Genomic DNA, 14,649 nt, shown 5'->3' on the forward strand with positions numbered 1-14,649 from the left:
CAGATAGAAGGAGAACCAACAGAGGACAATGTCAGTGAAGCTGAGGTTGGTTAATGTCTCCAGGAGAAGGACGTGGTCACAGTTTGGAAGGCAACTGAGAAGTCAAGGAGGATTAGTATGGAGATGAAGCCGTTGGATTTGGCAAGAAGGAGATCATCAGTGACCTTTGGGAGGACGGTTTTGATGGAGTGAAGGGGGAAGAAGCCAAATTGAAGGGAGTCAAGGATAGAATTGGAGGAGAGGAAGTGGAGGCAGTGGATTTAGACAACTAACTCAAGGAATTTGGAGAAGAATGGTGAGAGGGAGAGGGGCAGTAACAGGAGGCAGCCGTGGGATCAAGAGAGTGTTTTCTTTTTGAGGATATGGGGAGACATGAGGATGCTTGAAAGCAGAGGAGAAAAAATCAATGGAGGGTGAACAATTAAAGATAGTGGTCAGGGAGGGAAGAAGGGAGGGGCCAAGGTTTTTGATAAAGCACAACACAAGAGGGTAGATGATGAGAGAAGGAGGGATATCTCCTCAAGATACTGATAGAAAAAATGGGAGAGTCAAAGAAGGGGCAGGAGGAGGTAGGAACTGGAGAGGAGCAGAGGAGATCACTAGGGAGTTCGCTAGGGGCCCATCTTCCACCTGCAGGAGTTTCCGATGAGGTTTTGAATGCATACACAATTTTTTTAATGCTACGGTCCATAAAGGCCTCCTTATTTTTCCCTCCTTCAAAGCTACCCCTTGCAGAGCATAACTGTGTTACGATAAACCAGGCTCATTTCCAAATTTAGACTCCATGACCTCTGCTGGACGCTGGATGAAATATTCCCGGGCTGGTATCCTTCCATTCCTTGGAAAGCTACTCTGTGGAAGACGAGGACAGTTTAGATTTCTACCCATCCTGGCCTCTCACCTCAAATGTCAAAGTGGGGCCTATCAGATGGGTGTGCAGACCTTCCCAAAATGGATTAAGATTAGATGCTCATTTCAACCAAACACTAGCACATCACTGTTGCCCCCTTAAAAGGAAAGCTGTAAATGGGAATGTTCACCAAAATAAAGGACTGTGATCCTGCATCTTGGCTATTATCGCTCATGGCTTTTAACTCACAAATAGTCTCTCAGCTTTACGGTTCCCATTCCCAAAGGCCATGGCAAGAAATGATGAAGCTATTTCACTGATAAAAAGGTTGAACAGCTGCCGTTTCATGCTGCTTTGATTAATTAGTTTCAACTTTGGCTTCGTAAGGTGAAGACCCTTATGAGTAGCTTTACATTTTCAGGACCAATTTTAAGGGGCCTGCTCTATTCACAAGTAGCTGTTCTATGAGCAGGAAGTGTGTCCACCAACCTTTTCGTTGTTATTTGTTAAGCGTTTACTATGTGCCAAACACTGTACTAAGCCCTGGGGTAGATACAAGCTAATCAGGTTGGGCGCAATCGCTGTCCCACATGGGACTCACAGTCTTAATCCCCATTTTACAATTGAAGTAACAGAGACACAGAGAAATTAAATAATTTGTCCAAAGTCATACAGCAGACAAGTGGTAGAGCCAGGATGAGAACTTAGGTCCTTCTGACTCCCAGGCCTGTCCTCTGTCTACTAGGCCAGGCTGCAGCATGGCTCAGTGGAAAGAGCCCGGGCTTGGGAGTCCGAGGTCATGGGTTCGAATTTCAGCTCTGCCACTTGTCAGCTGTGTGACTGTGGGCAAGTCACTTCACTTCTCGGTGCCTCAGTTACCTCAACTGTAAAATGGGGATTAAAACTGTGAGCCCCACGTGGGACAACCTGATCACCTTGTATCACCCCAAGCGCTTAGAACAGTGCTTTGCACAGAGTAAGCGCTTAACAAATACCACCATTATTATTATTATTATTATTCTCAACTCTGCTATGCTGTAATCTTCCAATTGCTTAGTACAGTGGTCTATACATAGTAAGCACTCAATAAATATGATTGATTGACTGATGCCAGAGCATTCAGTCCCAGGGTCTGGACTCAACAAATTAGACTGGCAAGTCAACCCAAGCGTTGCATCTCTGTTTTGGTTTCAAACAATCGAGTTGGAAGGGAGACTTAACGTGTTGCCCACCTGAAGATTAAGGAGGCCAACCTTGCTTTTACTATATGCCAGGCACTGTACTAAGCACTGGGTGATACAAGATAATCAGGTTGGACACAGTCTCTGTCCCACATGGGGGTCAGAATCTTAATCCCCATTTTACAGATCAGGTCACTGAGGCACAGAGAAGTTAAGTGACCTGCCCAGTGTCCCACAGCAGACAAGTGGTGGGGCCGGGATTAGAACCCAAGTTGTTCTGACTCCTAGGTCTGTGCTCCATCCACTAGGTCAGGCTGCTTCTCCTCTCCATCACTGACTAAATCTTCCTCTACTCTCGCAGAACATTATTATTCAATTATTAATATTTTATTATTTTTTTGAAACTTTTTAAGGAGCAAGTAGTCTCTCCACAGGAACGGGGATGTACTGGGAATGAACAGGGAGAAAAACGGATCTTTTGCAAAAGCTCCTGACCACTAAAAAACACTGGGTCAGTAATTTAAAGTAAAGAAGATGGTCTTGCGGAACCAAAGTTGGGCTCTTAGGTTCTGTGGCTGTCAGTTCTCCGGCAGGGCATCCATTTTTAAGGATAAAAGTAATGGAGAGTCACCTCACCAGAGAATTGAAATCTGAAGTTTCAGTCACTGTGTAAAAATCCCTTTTCTGCTGGTTTCTATCAGTCACAGTTTTTCTCAACCACTTAGTACAGTGTTCTGCACTCAGAAAGGACTCAATAAATAGCACTGATTGATCGACTGTTGAATCTCTAGTTGTAACTTCAGGACTCCAGTGCATAAAAGGTTAGGAATTGGATTCAACTTTAAGCTTCTGCATCTATAGAAGCCACTGCCCCGAGGCAACCGCATCTAAATCTGCACAGAACTGCATACCCATTTTTCTTTATAGCGAAATAAGAGCTGAATGCCCATCAAAAGAGATGGCACGAAGCTGCCTTTTCTCCTGAGATACTTTCAGTAATGAATGCTGCTTTTTCTCCTGAGATACTTTCAGTAATGAATGTGCTTAAAATGCCATGAGAGAAAAAGAAACAACAGTTCAGGATGTTATCAAGATGAACACACCAGGATTCTGTAAGAAATCGAGTCTTGGGAAACTCGTTCTTATGGAATGGGAACCAGGGAGCTTTGAAATTCAGCGAGGTGGGGAGTATGAGAAAACTATGAAATCATTAAGCGAGATAAGCATCTCGAAAGCCAAAATGTAAAAAAGGAACAGAGGAACTTGAGAAGCAGCGAGGACTAGTGGATAGAGCGGGGGTCTGGGAGTCAGAAGGATCTGGGTTCTGTTCCCAGCTTGGCCACTTGTCCGCTGTATGACCTTGGTCAAGTCACATAATTTCTCTGTGCCTAAATTCTCTCATCTACAAAATAGGGATTAAAACTGTGAGCCCCTTTTGGGATATGGACTGTGCCCAACCTGAATATTTTGTATCTATACAGGTGCTGAGTACAGTGCCTAGCACATAGTGAACACTTAACAAACCATTTAAAAAAAAATCACAGGACTAGGCTGGTAAAGAACATCACCGTGCAGAATGTTGAATTTAAAAAAAACAAGAACTTCCCAGGGAAGTAACAGAGATCTGAAAGACCCAACCTGTGAACTAAGCTTGACTAACATCAGCCCTCATCGAAGCTAATGGTTCTTTCTCCCTTTTCTTTTTCCAGATGACTGGGGAATGAGTGACAGATTTTGGGTGCTCCAACCTGAACCATCTTCCAACTAACCTGAGGGTATCAGGAAATGCCCTCCCTTTTCTGTCTGAGCAGCAACTCAGACAGAGGAGCACTTGGTGAAAGTAAACTAAATGATGGGGGGGAATAACCCTATTGCATTGTACTCTCCCACGTGCTTAGTACAGTGTTCTGCACACAGTAAGCACTCAATAAGCATTGTTGATCGATCGCCTGACTGAAACATCAGAATGTATCTTTCTTCCAACCCCTTCCCACTCTCCACTCATTACTCCCTTGGCCCACGATAGCTCTCACCTCTTGTGAGTTTGGCAGTATGGGTGCCAATAGAATCCAAAGCTGACAAGGATGCCTGATTGTGCCTTAATTTCCCTCCAAACAGCTCTGGGAATTATTGCATCCAAGATTCTTTGGGGTTGGGTCCTAGTGGACAATCCCCAGGCAGTCCAGGGAGAGCTGCTGAAGCCATTAGGTTGAGAAGATGAGGCCTGGGAAGTTTCTAAGACTATTTTTATCATCCTATAGCTCTTTTTATCCAGAAGGCCTAAGACACCCTTCCGCAACGAGAATCAAGGAGTGAGATGAAAGGTGGAAGTATAATATGGTGGATAAAACAGACGGAGCACGGGCCTGGGAGTCAGAATGACTTATTTTCTAATCCCGGCTCTTCCACGTGTCCGCTGGGTAACCTTGGAAAAGTCACTTAACTTCTCTGTGCCTCAGTTACCTCAACTGAAAAATGAGGATTAAGATTGTAAGCCCCATGTGGGGCAAGGGCTGTGTCCAACCCAATTTCTTTGTAACCACCCCAGCACTTAGTACAGTGCCTGGCACATAGTAAACATCTAACAAATACCACTACTATTATTATTACTATCATATGGTAAATTGGAGTTCACTGTTTGAATTACTCAGCCTGCCAGGATCAGAGTGGGGAGCAAAATTCCCAAACCCCTCCTCCAACTTCATCCCTGATTTTCAATATTCATATCATGCAGGTCCCAGGATTGCAATTCAATAACTTCTTTCCTAACAGCCTAGGACGAGGGGCAGAAAAGAGTTCTTGATGCTGGATTCTTCATATGCTTGAGGAGGAAAACACTCAGTGCCTTCCAGTTTCATATTGAAAATCCACTTCCTCCAAAACATCAGTTGTGTGGAAGTTGAGGACAGCTGGTAAAGCTGCCTGTCCATTTTCAAGATTCTGGTGACAAAAATCAATAACTAACCTGTGCTTTATTTTGATATCTTGATTCAATCTACATCACCTGCACTAAGCCCTCAGCCCTAAATCCAGTCACGGAAAATCAACTATTCTAAACTAACAATAATATCCTTTAATTGTTTGCTAACCAAACAGTGTAGTGGGGAATGTCATTTTTAATAGCTTAGATGGTCTCAGAGGAGAAAAGCCATTCTGTCCCTTATCTGAAGGACTGACAATTTTGTGTTAATATTTTCTAGATTAAAGGGAGACTGAACAAATAAAGACAAAGAGAACAAGGGACAGAAGAGAATCTGGACTGAGGCAGAAGTAGAGACAAATAACAGAAAATAAGTTATCTCTCCATCTGTGGCCATCTGTTTTAGCCTGCCAAGCTTTTGAGAAGAAAAGCACAGGGTAGGATGTATGGATCAGTTAGACTGTACTTAAACACCACCCTGAGGCTTGAGGTTAAAGTACGTGTGTGAACTGAAACTCTCTCTCCAGTTACACACACAAAAATCAGTCCAGGCGAACTTGCATTGGAAACAGATGATCGGGAATTCTGAGAGAAGAAGAGGGAGAGGAAGGGAGGGGAGAGGAAGGAACGAAGGAAAGAAGAAGAGAAGAGGCAAATGGAGAAGGATGGGGAAATGCGTGAGAGAAAGAGAAAAAGGAAAGAGAGAGAAAGAAAGAGGGTGAGGAAGGAGAGGGAGAGAAAGGAGACAGGAAGAGAGATGGGGAGAAAGAGTGAGAGAGGATGGGGAGAGAGAAGAAAGGGAAAGAGGAAGAAAGAAGAGAGAGGGAGAGGAAAACTGCAGATATCCTTCAATCCAGGGAAACTTGCACTCCCTCAACCAGAAGGTTTTGTCTGAATAAAGCTAGAGAAATGGACTATAAACTGACAACCCTGCTCCTTGTGCTGTGATTCAGTGAACCCGAAGTCGTGAGCGGTTAAGCAGCATGATCAAGAGGAGGTCAGAAGGCACAGCAGTGAATCAAACTGAAGCTCAAGGTAAAGAAAGAGGTGGCTTTTACAATATTCAATACAATTGGGCATAAACAAATATAAGCTGAGTTTCATTATTTCTGGGACCTGGAGTCATCAAATTGGACACTTGGAATAAGAACGGAAAGATGACAAATTGAGAGTGAATATTCCTTACCTGGATGCTCCTGTAGCTGTGAATAGTTTCCATCCACCTGCACAGAAAACATTACATAGTGAGATAAAACCCCTCGGAGAGTAATCCTGGCAAATCTCAACGATAGCCATGTAGATAAATTACCTGATAATTGCAATTTAAAAAAATCAGGCAAGAATGCCAGAAGAAGAAATGCAGAGGTTTCATCGTGGTTCTTCCAAGGTTAAAAATGTGATCCACACCAAATTCCTGTGGGAGTACCGTTGTAAATCTTCCTTTTCAACTCTCACTTCCTTGTAAAAAAGGCATTTTCACACCGGTTCAGAGCCTTGGTTCTTTAATAGGTTTTTGTAAAAAGCCGTTCTCCCAGAGCATGAAAGAATAGTGCCTTCCCTCAAACTTGAAATTCTTCAGTAATTAATAAATACATTACCATGGCCAAATCAACTGAAGAATAGGGGAAGAACAAATGTAATACCAAGCTGTACAGTTCCAAAGAAGCAGTCCCCAAAATTGATCCTGTGTGTTCAAATGAGATCTGATACTTCAATGTTTGCTTTCTATTTCTTCTTTTCTTTCACTTATCTTCATCTGTCCAAGATCTCAATCCAGGCTTGAATGTGGATTATCATTTTGAATAAAAAAAAGAATCCTCTTAAAGTCTTTTGATCACTGAGTCCTGCTGCTTTCCCAGGAGTGGTAGTGGAATGAGTTGTTCACTCCTTGCTTGTCTGGCTCAAGTTTGCACCTCCATCCCAGATCATTTTGGTTGGAGAGAAAGTCTGAGTGATGTCATGCTTTCTCCTCAAACTTTGTCCCATTCTGTTTCTCTATTTATATCTCATTGCTGCTGCCTCCTTTCTGGGTCCTAACACCAGTCTGTTAAAAACAACTGTAAATTTTAGAAGTCTGTTTGGTTCAGAAAGCAGATGAGAGAGACCACGATTTAAAAAAAAAAAAGTGTTTCTCTACTCTAGACACTCAAAGCCAGTATAAATATTAATAAATACTCCAATCTAAGCAAACTGTAAAATCTGTTTTAAGATGAGTTTTATTTGGTCAGAGAAATAAATAAGATGACATTTGTTAAAAAAACACAATCCCTCATCACCACAAATGCTGATTTTTTTTTTCTTTCCCTTTCTGTAAACTTTGCAGATTTCAGGAGCTGTTTTCTCCCAATGGAACAGGAAATCAGGGGTTCAATCTCTGAGAGCTAGATCGTAAAGTCCTTGACTATGTCAACCGAATTTGCTGGTATCCACTCCAGCGCTTAGAACAGTGTCTGGCACATAATAAGCGCTTAACAGATACCACAGTTATCAGAGCCTGGAATGTATCAACAGAAGAGTAATCCCTGCCGACTCCCAGATCCCCAACTGTTTCACCTACTACCCTGGTTTGGTATTCTCCCTCAATAAACTCAATAAATGTCAACTGATGAGGACAACCTAGGCTAGCCTACAATCAATCAATAATTAACATTTATCAAACATTTATAATGGAAAAGCTGTGAACTCTGGGAAGATTAGTCGGACATTTATTCAGACATTGCCCTGGCCGACAATGTGCTCACAATTTGAAGGAGGGGTGTGGAGGGAAGGAAGGGAAGACAGAAACATAAGATGGTTAGGAAAAGGAAAAAGAAAACAGGCTAAGATAAGCAAATCAATAACAGTAAAAATAACCCTTGTTACAAGTTAGGCAGTTGATGGTCACAGGTCTCTTTAGCTCAGATAATAATAATAATTTTTTTGTTCAGTTCCTACTCTATGCAAACCCTCTACACTGTAAGCTCCCTCTAGACTCTAAATTCACTGTGGGCAGGGAATGTGTCTGTAGTCTCCTAAGCACTTAGTTTAGTGTTCTGCATACAGTAAATGCTCAAAAAACATGATTGACTCCCTGGCTGACTACACTAAGAGCTGGTATAGATGCAGTATAAAGAGATTGGATACAGTCCCTGGCCCAAATGGGGCTCATTGTCTAAGTTAAAGAGAGAACAGGTATTAATCCCCATTTTACAGATGAGGAAACTGAGGCACAGAGAATTTAAGTGATTCACCCAAGGTCACACAGCCCACAAGTGGCAGAGCCAGGATTAAAACCCGTTCCACTGACACCCAAGCCCGTGATTTTTCCACTAGGAGACACTGGCTCCTCCCCACTCTTTTTTTTTTCAATAGTATTTGTTAAGTGCTAACTATGTGCCAGGCACTGTTCTAAAGCACTAAGGTAGATATAGTGTAATCCAGTTGGACACAGTCCTGGCCACTCTGTCCAAACTGTCAAAACCTGTCCAAAGATCAAAGTCAAGTATGGTGAAGGACGCTTGTCTTACCTTCCTCTTCTGGGGGAGACGGGGTTTCCCTCCCACTGTATGGAGGGCAGAGTGAGGCTGACCCTCTCACGGCTACTGAAATCCCAGTGGCAGAAAGACTTCTAGCCTTATAGATCCACATTCTATGTCTCTATATCCTTGTGGACAAAATAAAAGTGCAATCTGGAGTGAAAAGAGAGCTCCTAAATTCTCCAGTCGTGAAGCGACAAATGCATCCTGTCATTTCCACTGTGGGGCCAGCAGGCCAGGGCTAGGGAGAGAGAGAGGGAAGAAGCGCCTTTGTCTGTTTTTGAAAAGTTCAAACTGTTTTTTTTGGAGGTCGGTCCTGCGGGTAGAGCTGCCCCTGGGAAAATCCACGAGGAAAATCTCTGAGAAACAGCTGGAGCCTCTCTCCTTCCTCCACATTCCCACTCAGGGAACAGATCGCTGTTTCCTAAGCAATGAATTGTCACTACCCCTGTGAAAAAGGCCACCCAGGTTCTCAGAGACTTGAGCGCTCTGCCCTGCTCAGCGGCGCCTTCCACACTGTGAGTTGCTTCAGCCTCTCTTTCCTTTAGTTTTCCCCTCTCTATTATGGAAAGGATATTTACAACAGTTCTGGTATTTTTATTAAGAACTTACTCTGCACCAAGCACTGTGCTGAGAGCTGGTGTAGATAACAGGATAATCGGATTGGCCCAAGTCAAGAAACTAATTGAGACTTACAGCCTAAAGCATTGTGACTGGGAATCAGAAAAACCAGGCTCTAATCCCAGCTCTGACCTGCTGTGTGGACTCATACAAGCTACTTAACCTCTCTATGCCTCAGTTTCCTCATATGTATAATGGGGACAAGTAACTTTATTTCTCACCCTTAAGATTTGAGTCCAATTTAGGACATGGATTGAGTCTGACCATATAATCTTGTTTCTACCCCAGTGCATAACAGACTACAAAAGCACATACCCGAGCACTTAACACCATATAAAAATGCACGGATAGGTTGATTAGTTAATGCTATTATTTGAGCAGTCACAGGCGCACTGAATAGAGCTTCATAACTAATATAGTGAATGTGGTATTTGCTAAATGCTTACTAGGCATAAAGCAATCAATCAATTGTATTTATTGAGTGCTCACTGAGTGTAGACCACAGTACTAAGTGCTTGGGAGAGAACAATTCAACAGAGTTGGTAGATGTGCTTCCCGACCAAAAGAAGCTTACAATCTGGAAGGGAAGACAGATGTTAAAATAAATTATGGATACATACCATTCATTCATTCATTCATTCAATAGCATTTATTGAGCATTTACTATGTGCAGAGCACTGTACTAAGCGCTTGGAATATGCAATTGGGCAACAGAGTCAATCCCTGCCCAACAACGGGCTCACAGTCTAAATGGGGGAGACAGACAGCAAAGCAAAACAGAACAAAACAAAACAAGACAGCATCAACAAGATAAATAGAATCATGGAGATTTATACCTCATTTACAAAATAAATAGGGTAATAAATAATATATACAAATAAGCGCAGTGCTGAGGGGAAGGGGGAAGAGCAGAGGGTGGGGGGGATGGGGAGGGGAGGAAGAGCAGAGGGAAAGGGGGGCTCAGTCTGGGAAGGCCTCCTGGAAGAGGTAAGCTCTCAGTAGGGCTTTGAAGAGGAAGAGAGTTAGTTTGACGGAGGTGAGGAGGGAGAGCATTCCAGGACAGCAGTAGGACGTGGGCCAGGGGTCGATAGGATAGGTCGTGGGACAGGCGCAAACGGGAGACTGTGAGGAGGTGAATGGCAGAGGAGCGGAGTGTACGGGGTGGGCAGTAGAACAAGAGAAGGGAGGTGAGGTAGCAGGGGGCAAGGTGATGGAGAGCTTTGAAGCCAAGAGTGAGGAGTTTTTGCTTCATGCAAAGGTTGATAGGCAACCACTGGAGGTTTTTGAGGAGGGGAGTGACATGACCAGAGCGTTTCTGTAGGAAGATGATCCGGGCAGCGGAATGAAGAATAGACCAGAGCGGGGAGAGACAGGAGGAAGTGAGATCAGAGAGCAGGCTGACACAAATAATCCAGTCGGGATATTATGAGAGCTTGTACCAGCACGGTAGCAGTTTGGATGGAGAGGAAAGGGCGGATCTTGGAGATATTGTGCAGGTGAGACTGGCAGGTGTTGGTGAAAGATTGGATGTGTGGAATGAATGAGAGAGCAGAGTCAAGGACGACCCCAAGGTCGCGGGCCTGTGAGACGGGAAGGATGGTGGTGCCGTCCTCAGTGACGGGGAAGTCAGTGAGAGGACAAGATTTGGGAGGGAAGATGAGGAGCTCAGTCTTGGACATGTTGAGTTTTAGGTGGCGAGCGGACATTCAGGTGGAGACGTCATGGAAGCAGGAGGAGGAGATAAGAGCCTGGAGGGAGGGGGAGAGAACCAGGGAGAAGATATAGATTTGGGTGCCATCTACGTAGAGATGATAGTTGAAGCCGTGGGAGCCAATGAGTTCACCAAGGGAGTGAGTATGAGAGGCTGAGAGTGGGGTGTATATCAAGTGATTATTGGATAAGTAGGTGGTAGTAAGAGTACTAGTAATAATAATAATGATGTTATTTGTTAAGCGCTTACTATGTGCCAAGCACTGTTCTAAGTACTGGACACTGTTCTACAGATCCAAGTGCAAGGGTGGCACATAAGGGAGAGGGAGTAGGGGAAATGAAGCAGCGAAGCGCAGTGGAAAGAGCATGGGCTTGGGAGTCAGAGGTCATGGGTTGGAGTCCTGGGCTCTGCCACTTGTCAGCTGTGTGACTGTGGGCAAGTCACTTGACTTCTCTGTGCCTCAGTTACCTCATCTGGAAAATGGGGATGAAGACTGTGAGCCTCATAATGGACAACCTGATGACCCTGTATCACCCCAGTGCTTAGAACAGTGCTCTGCACATAGTAAGCGCTTAACAAATACCAACATCATTATTATTATTATTATTATTAAATGAAGGCTCGGTCAAGGAAGGCCCCTTGGCGGAGACGTGATTTTAATAAGGCTTTGAAGGTGGGGAGAGTAGTGGCCTGTCGTATATGAAGGGGGAGGGCGTTCCAGGCCAGAGGGAGCTAATGAGCAAAGGACGGTGAGATAGACAAGACGGAAGTACAGTGAACAGGTTGGCATTAATAATAATAATGATGATGACGTTTGTTAGGCGCTTACTATGTGCAAAGCACTGTTCTAAGCACTGGGGAGGATACAAGGTGATCAGATTGTCCCACGTGGGGTTCACAGTCTTAATCCCCATTTTACAGGTGAGGGAACTGAGGGACCGAGAAGTCAAATGACTTTCCCCAAGTCACACAGCTGACAGGCGGCGGAGCCGGGATTAGAACCCAGGACGTCCGAGAGTTGGGCTGTAATAGGAAATCCGCAAGTTGGGATCTGATTGAGTGCCTTGAAGAACTATGACTAAGGCCTGGGGTAGAGATACACCACAACCAGTTTGGGCACAGTCACTGCCCCTCATAGGATGACAAGGTAACAAGGAGGGTGTACAGTAATAGTAGAAGCATTTATCAAGTACTTACTGTGTGTAGAACACTGTACTAAGTGCTGGGAAAGAGTATATAAGTGAGAATTCGATGTGGAGCCTGTCCCTCAAGGAACGCAAATATCTATGCAGTATTGGATCCCCTTTGAGGAAACTGAGGCACAGAGAAGTTGTGACCTTCCCAAGGTCACAGAACAGGCAACTGAGAGGACCAGGACCAGAATCCAGGACCTCTGATTCCCAGGCCCGCGCCCTTTCTACTAGATCATGCTCTTTCTCCTTGTGCTAGGCATGAGGGAATGTTATGAGAAAGAATGAAACATCTTCCCTACCCTCCGGAAGCTTACAAGCTAATGGGAAAGCCCAAACAAATACATGCCAAGCAACAGAAAATACAGGAAACAGATGCATAAAATAAGACAACAGCAGCGTGGCTTAGTGGAAAGAGCACTGGCTTGAGAGTCAGAGGAAGTGGGTTCTAATCCCGTCTCCACCACTTGTCGGCTGTGTGACTTGAGGCAAGTCACTTCACTTCTCTGTGCTCAGTTACCTCATTTGTAAAATGGGGATTAAGACTGTGAACTCCAAGGGGGACAACCTGATAACCTTGTACGAACAGTGCTTGGCACATAGCACTTAACAAATACTGTCCTTATTATTAGAAGTAGCGTGACTCAGTGGAAAGAGCCCGGGCTTGGGAGTCAGAGGTCATGGGTTCGAATCCCAGCTCTTCCACTTGTCAGCTGTGTGACTGTGGGCAAGTCACTTCACTTCTCTGGGCCTCAGTTACCTCATCTGTAAAATGGGGATTAAGACTGTGAGCCCCACGTGGGACAACCTGATTACCCTATATCTACCCCAGCGCTTAGAACAGTGCTCTGCACATAGTGAGCGCTTAACAGATACCGACATTATTATTATTATTACAACAAAATGTTTCTAATCAGAGAATCTTATCACTGAAGGAGGACCTAGAAATTATCTTGTTCAAATCTAATTGAATGGCCGAAGCATCCAGGACAAAAGTTTGTTCTTTCCTTAAAGATCTTCAGAGTTCCCAAATCTTTTCAGTAGTTTATTCTCCCCATAGCACTTAGGTACATGTCCTTGCACTCTGCCATTTCTATCTCCTGCTCTGGACAGTCAGCTCCTTAAGGGCAGGGTTTGAGTCTACCAATCCTATTATATTGTACTCTCCCAAGCTCTTAGTACAGTACCCTGTACTCAGTAAGTGCTCAGTAAGTATGATTGAGCACTTAAAGGTTCGACTGAGTCTCAGGTTTTACCACTTGCATGGTTCCTTGGGTCTAACCAAAATTTCTCCAGTCTTAATTTGTTCATTCTTTCACCATACATTCAGATGCCAGTTGTCCAAACAGCAGCCCCAACAACATCACAAAGACTCATGTGTTTGAAAATATTAAATCGTCCTTTCTTTGAGCCCCAATTCCTTTATCCCTTTTTATAGGACCCATTTTCCCTCCCTTATCTCATTTTTGTAACTCTTCTCTGGGTCCTATCTATTTTCCTTTTGAGAGCTAAGTGATCCACACCGGCTCAGGACTTTTCAAAGAGTTTAACAAATGTAGATTACGGGAAGAATGCTTCCTCATAGGCTTGTTAATGTATCTCATTATCATCTTGGTTTTTGCAATAATAACATTGCTCAAATCGGATTCAGCTTGTGGTCAATTATGACCCTCAGATCCTTTGCTATTCCTAAGAATAAAGACATAAAAACATGTAATTTAGACACCATATTTGTGCTGAAACCAAGATGAGGTTTTGATACTAATTTTAGCTCACCCATTCAACTCCACTCCCTTTGCCCTCAACAACAACAGGAAAAAAAAAAGATTATCTTGAAGTCATTATTTAAGGACATGACCATGTCTGCAGCACAAACATCACCTTGTTCTTATCACTCTCTACCATCATCTCCCTCACAGGGTCCCTCTCTATTTGCACAGTCCGGTAAGAGTTCAAATCCCACCTGGACATTTTTTCTTTTAATCTATGCGACGCTCTGCCATGATGGCGATCACAAAGCCAAATCCAGGTTTTTTTTATTGCTCCATTTTTCTTGCCATCATAGACTTCAGAGCTACTCCAGATTCTTTGTGTTCTTGTGACTCCAAGCTGTTGTCAAGTCCAGCGCTCACCCCCGGGGTCTTTCCAAACTGGTGACTTTGGAGAGCGTGTGCATGCAGGAGAGTGAGTGGGTTCACCTTTTGCTACTTTTTCCATTCTGAAGCGTCAGCTTTTGAAGGATGCAAGGAGAGACTTTTTTAAATACAAAGCAGACTTAGCCTCCCAGCAATTCAACTGAGGATAGGCTTAAGACATTCCACTACCCAGCTGCAGGAAAACAAATTGCTGACCACTCTTGTTCTGTGTGACTTTATGTTACACTGCGGGGGTAAACGGCATAAAGCCATGACATCACACGGAAGCCCATTCCAATCCTCAATTCTAGAGTTTTCTCCAGAGGCCCCAGTCTGGCTCCCCCTTCACTCCAGAGCCATTGTGCTCCACTCTGCCTCCTCCAACTCCTTCTGTGACACTCTCATTCATTCATTCATTCATTCATTGAATAGTATTTATTGAGAGCTTACTATGTGCAGAGCTCTTGGAATGTACAATTCGGCAACAGATAGAGACAATCCCTTCCCAGTGATGGGCTCGCAGTCT

General features: G+C 44.0%; 1 protein-coding gene across 2 annotated transcripts in view; it reads right to left on the minus strand.

The window, feature by feature from the left end:
• ADGRD1 (adhesion G protein-coupled receptor D1) overlaps positions 1-6,990 on the minus strand; it is a 367,284-nt gene extending 360,294 nt beyond the window's left edge. For both annotated transcript variants that reach the window (XM_029058449.2, XM_029058448.2), the window contains exons 1-2: positions 6,261-6,990; positions 6,138-6,174 (exon numbers count right to left, since the gene is read on the minus strand). In XM_029058449.2, coding sequence (XP_028914282.1) covers positions 6,138-6,174; positions 6,261-6,323 — 100 coding nt within the window. In that variant the 5' untranslated portion in view covers positions 6,324-6,990. The remainder of the gene's footprint in view (positions 1-6,137; positions 6,175-6,260) is intronic.
• Positions 6,991-14,649: the final 7,659 nt, after the last annotated feature.

This window comes from Ornithorhynchus anatinus, chromosome 2, assembly GCF_004115215.2.
Source record: "Ornithorhynchus anatinus isolate Pmale09 chromosome 2, mOrnAna1.pri.v4, whole genome shotgun sequence".
NCBI classification, from domain to species: domain Eukaryota; kingdom Metazoa; phylum Chordata; class Mammalia; order Monotremata; family Ornithorhynchidae; genus Ornithorhynchus; species Ornithorhynchus anatinus.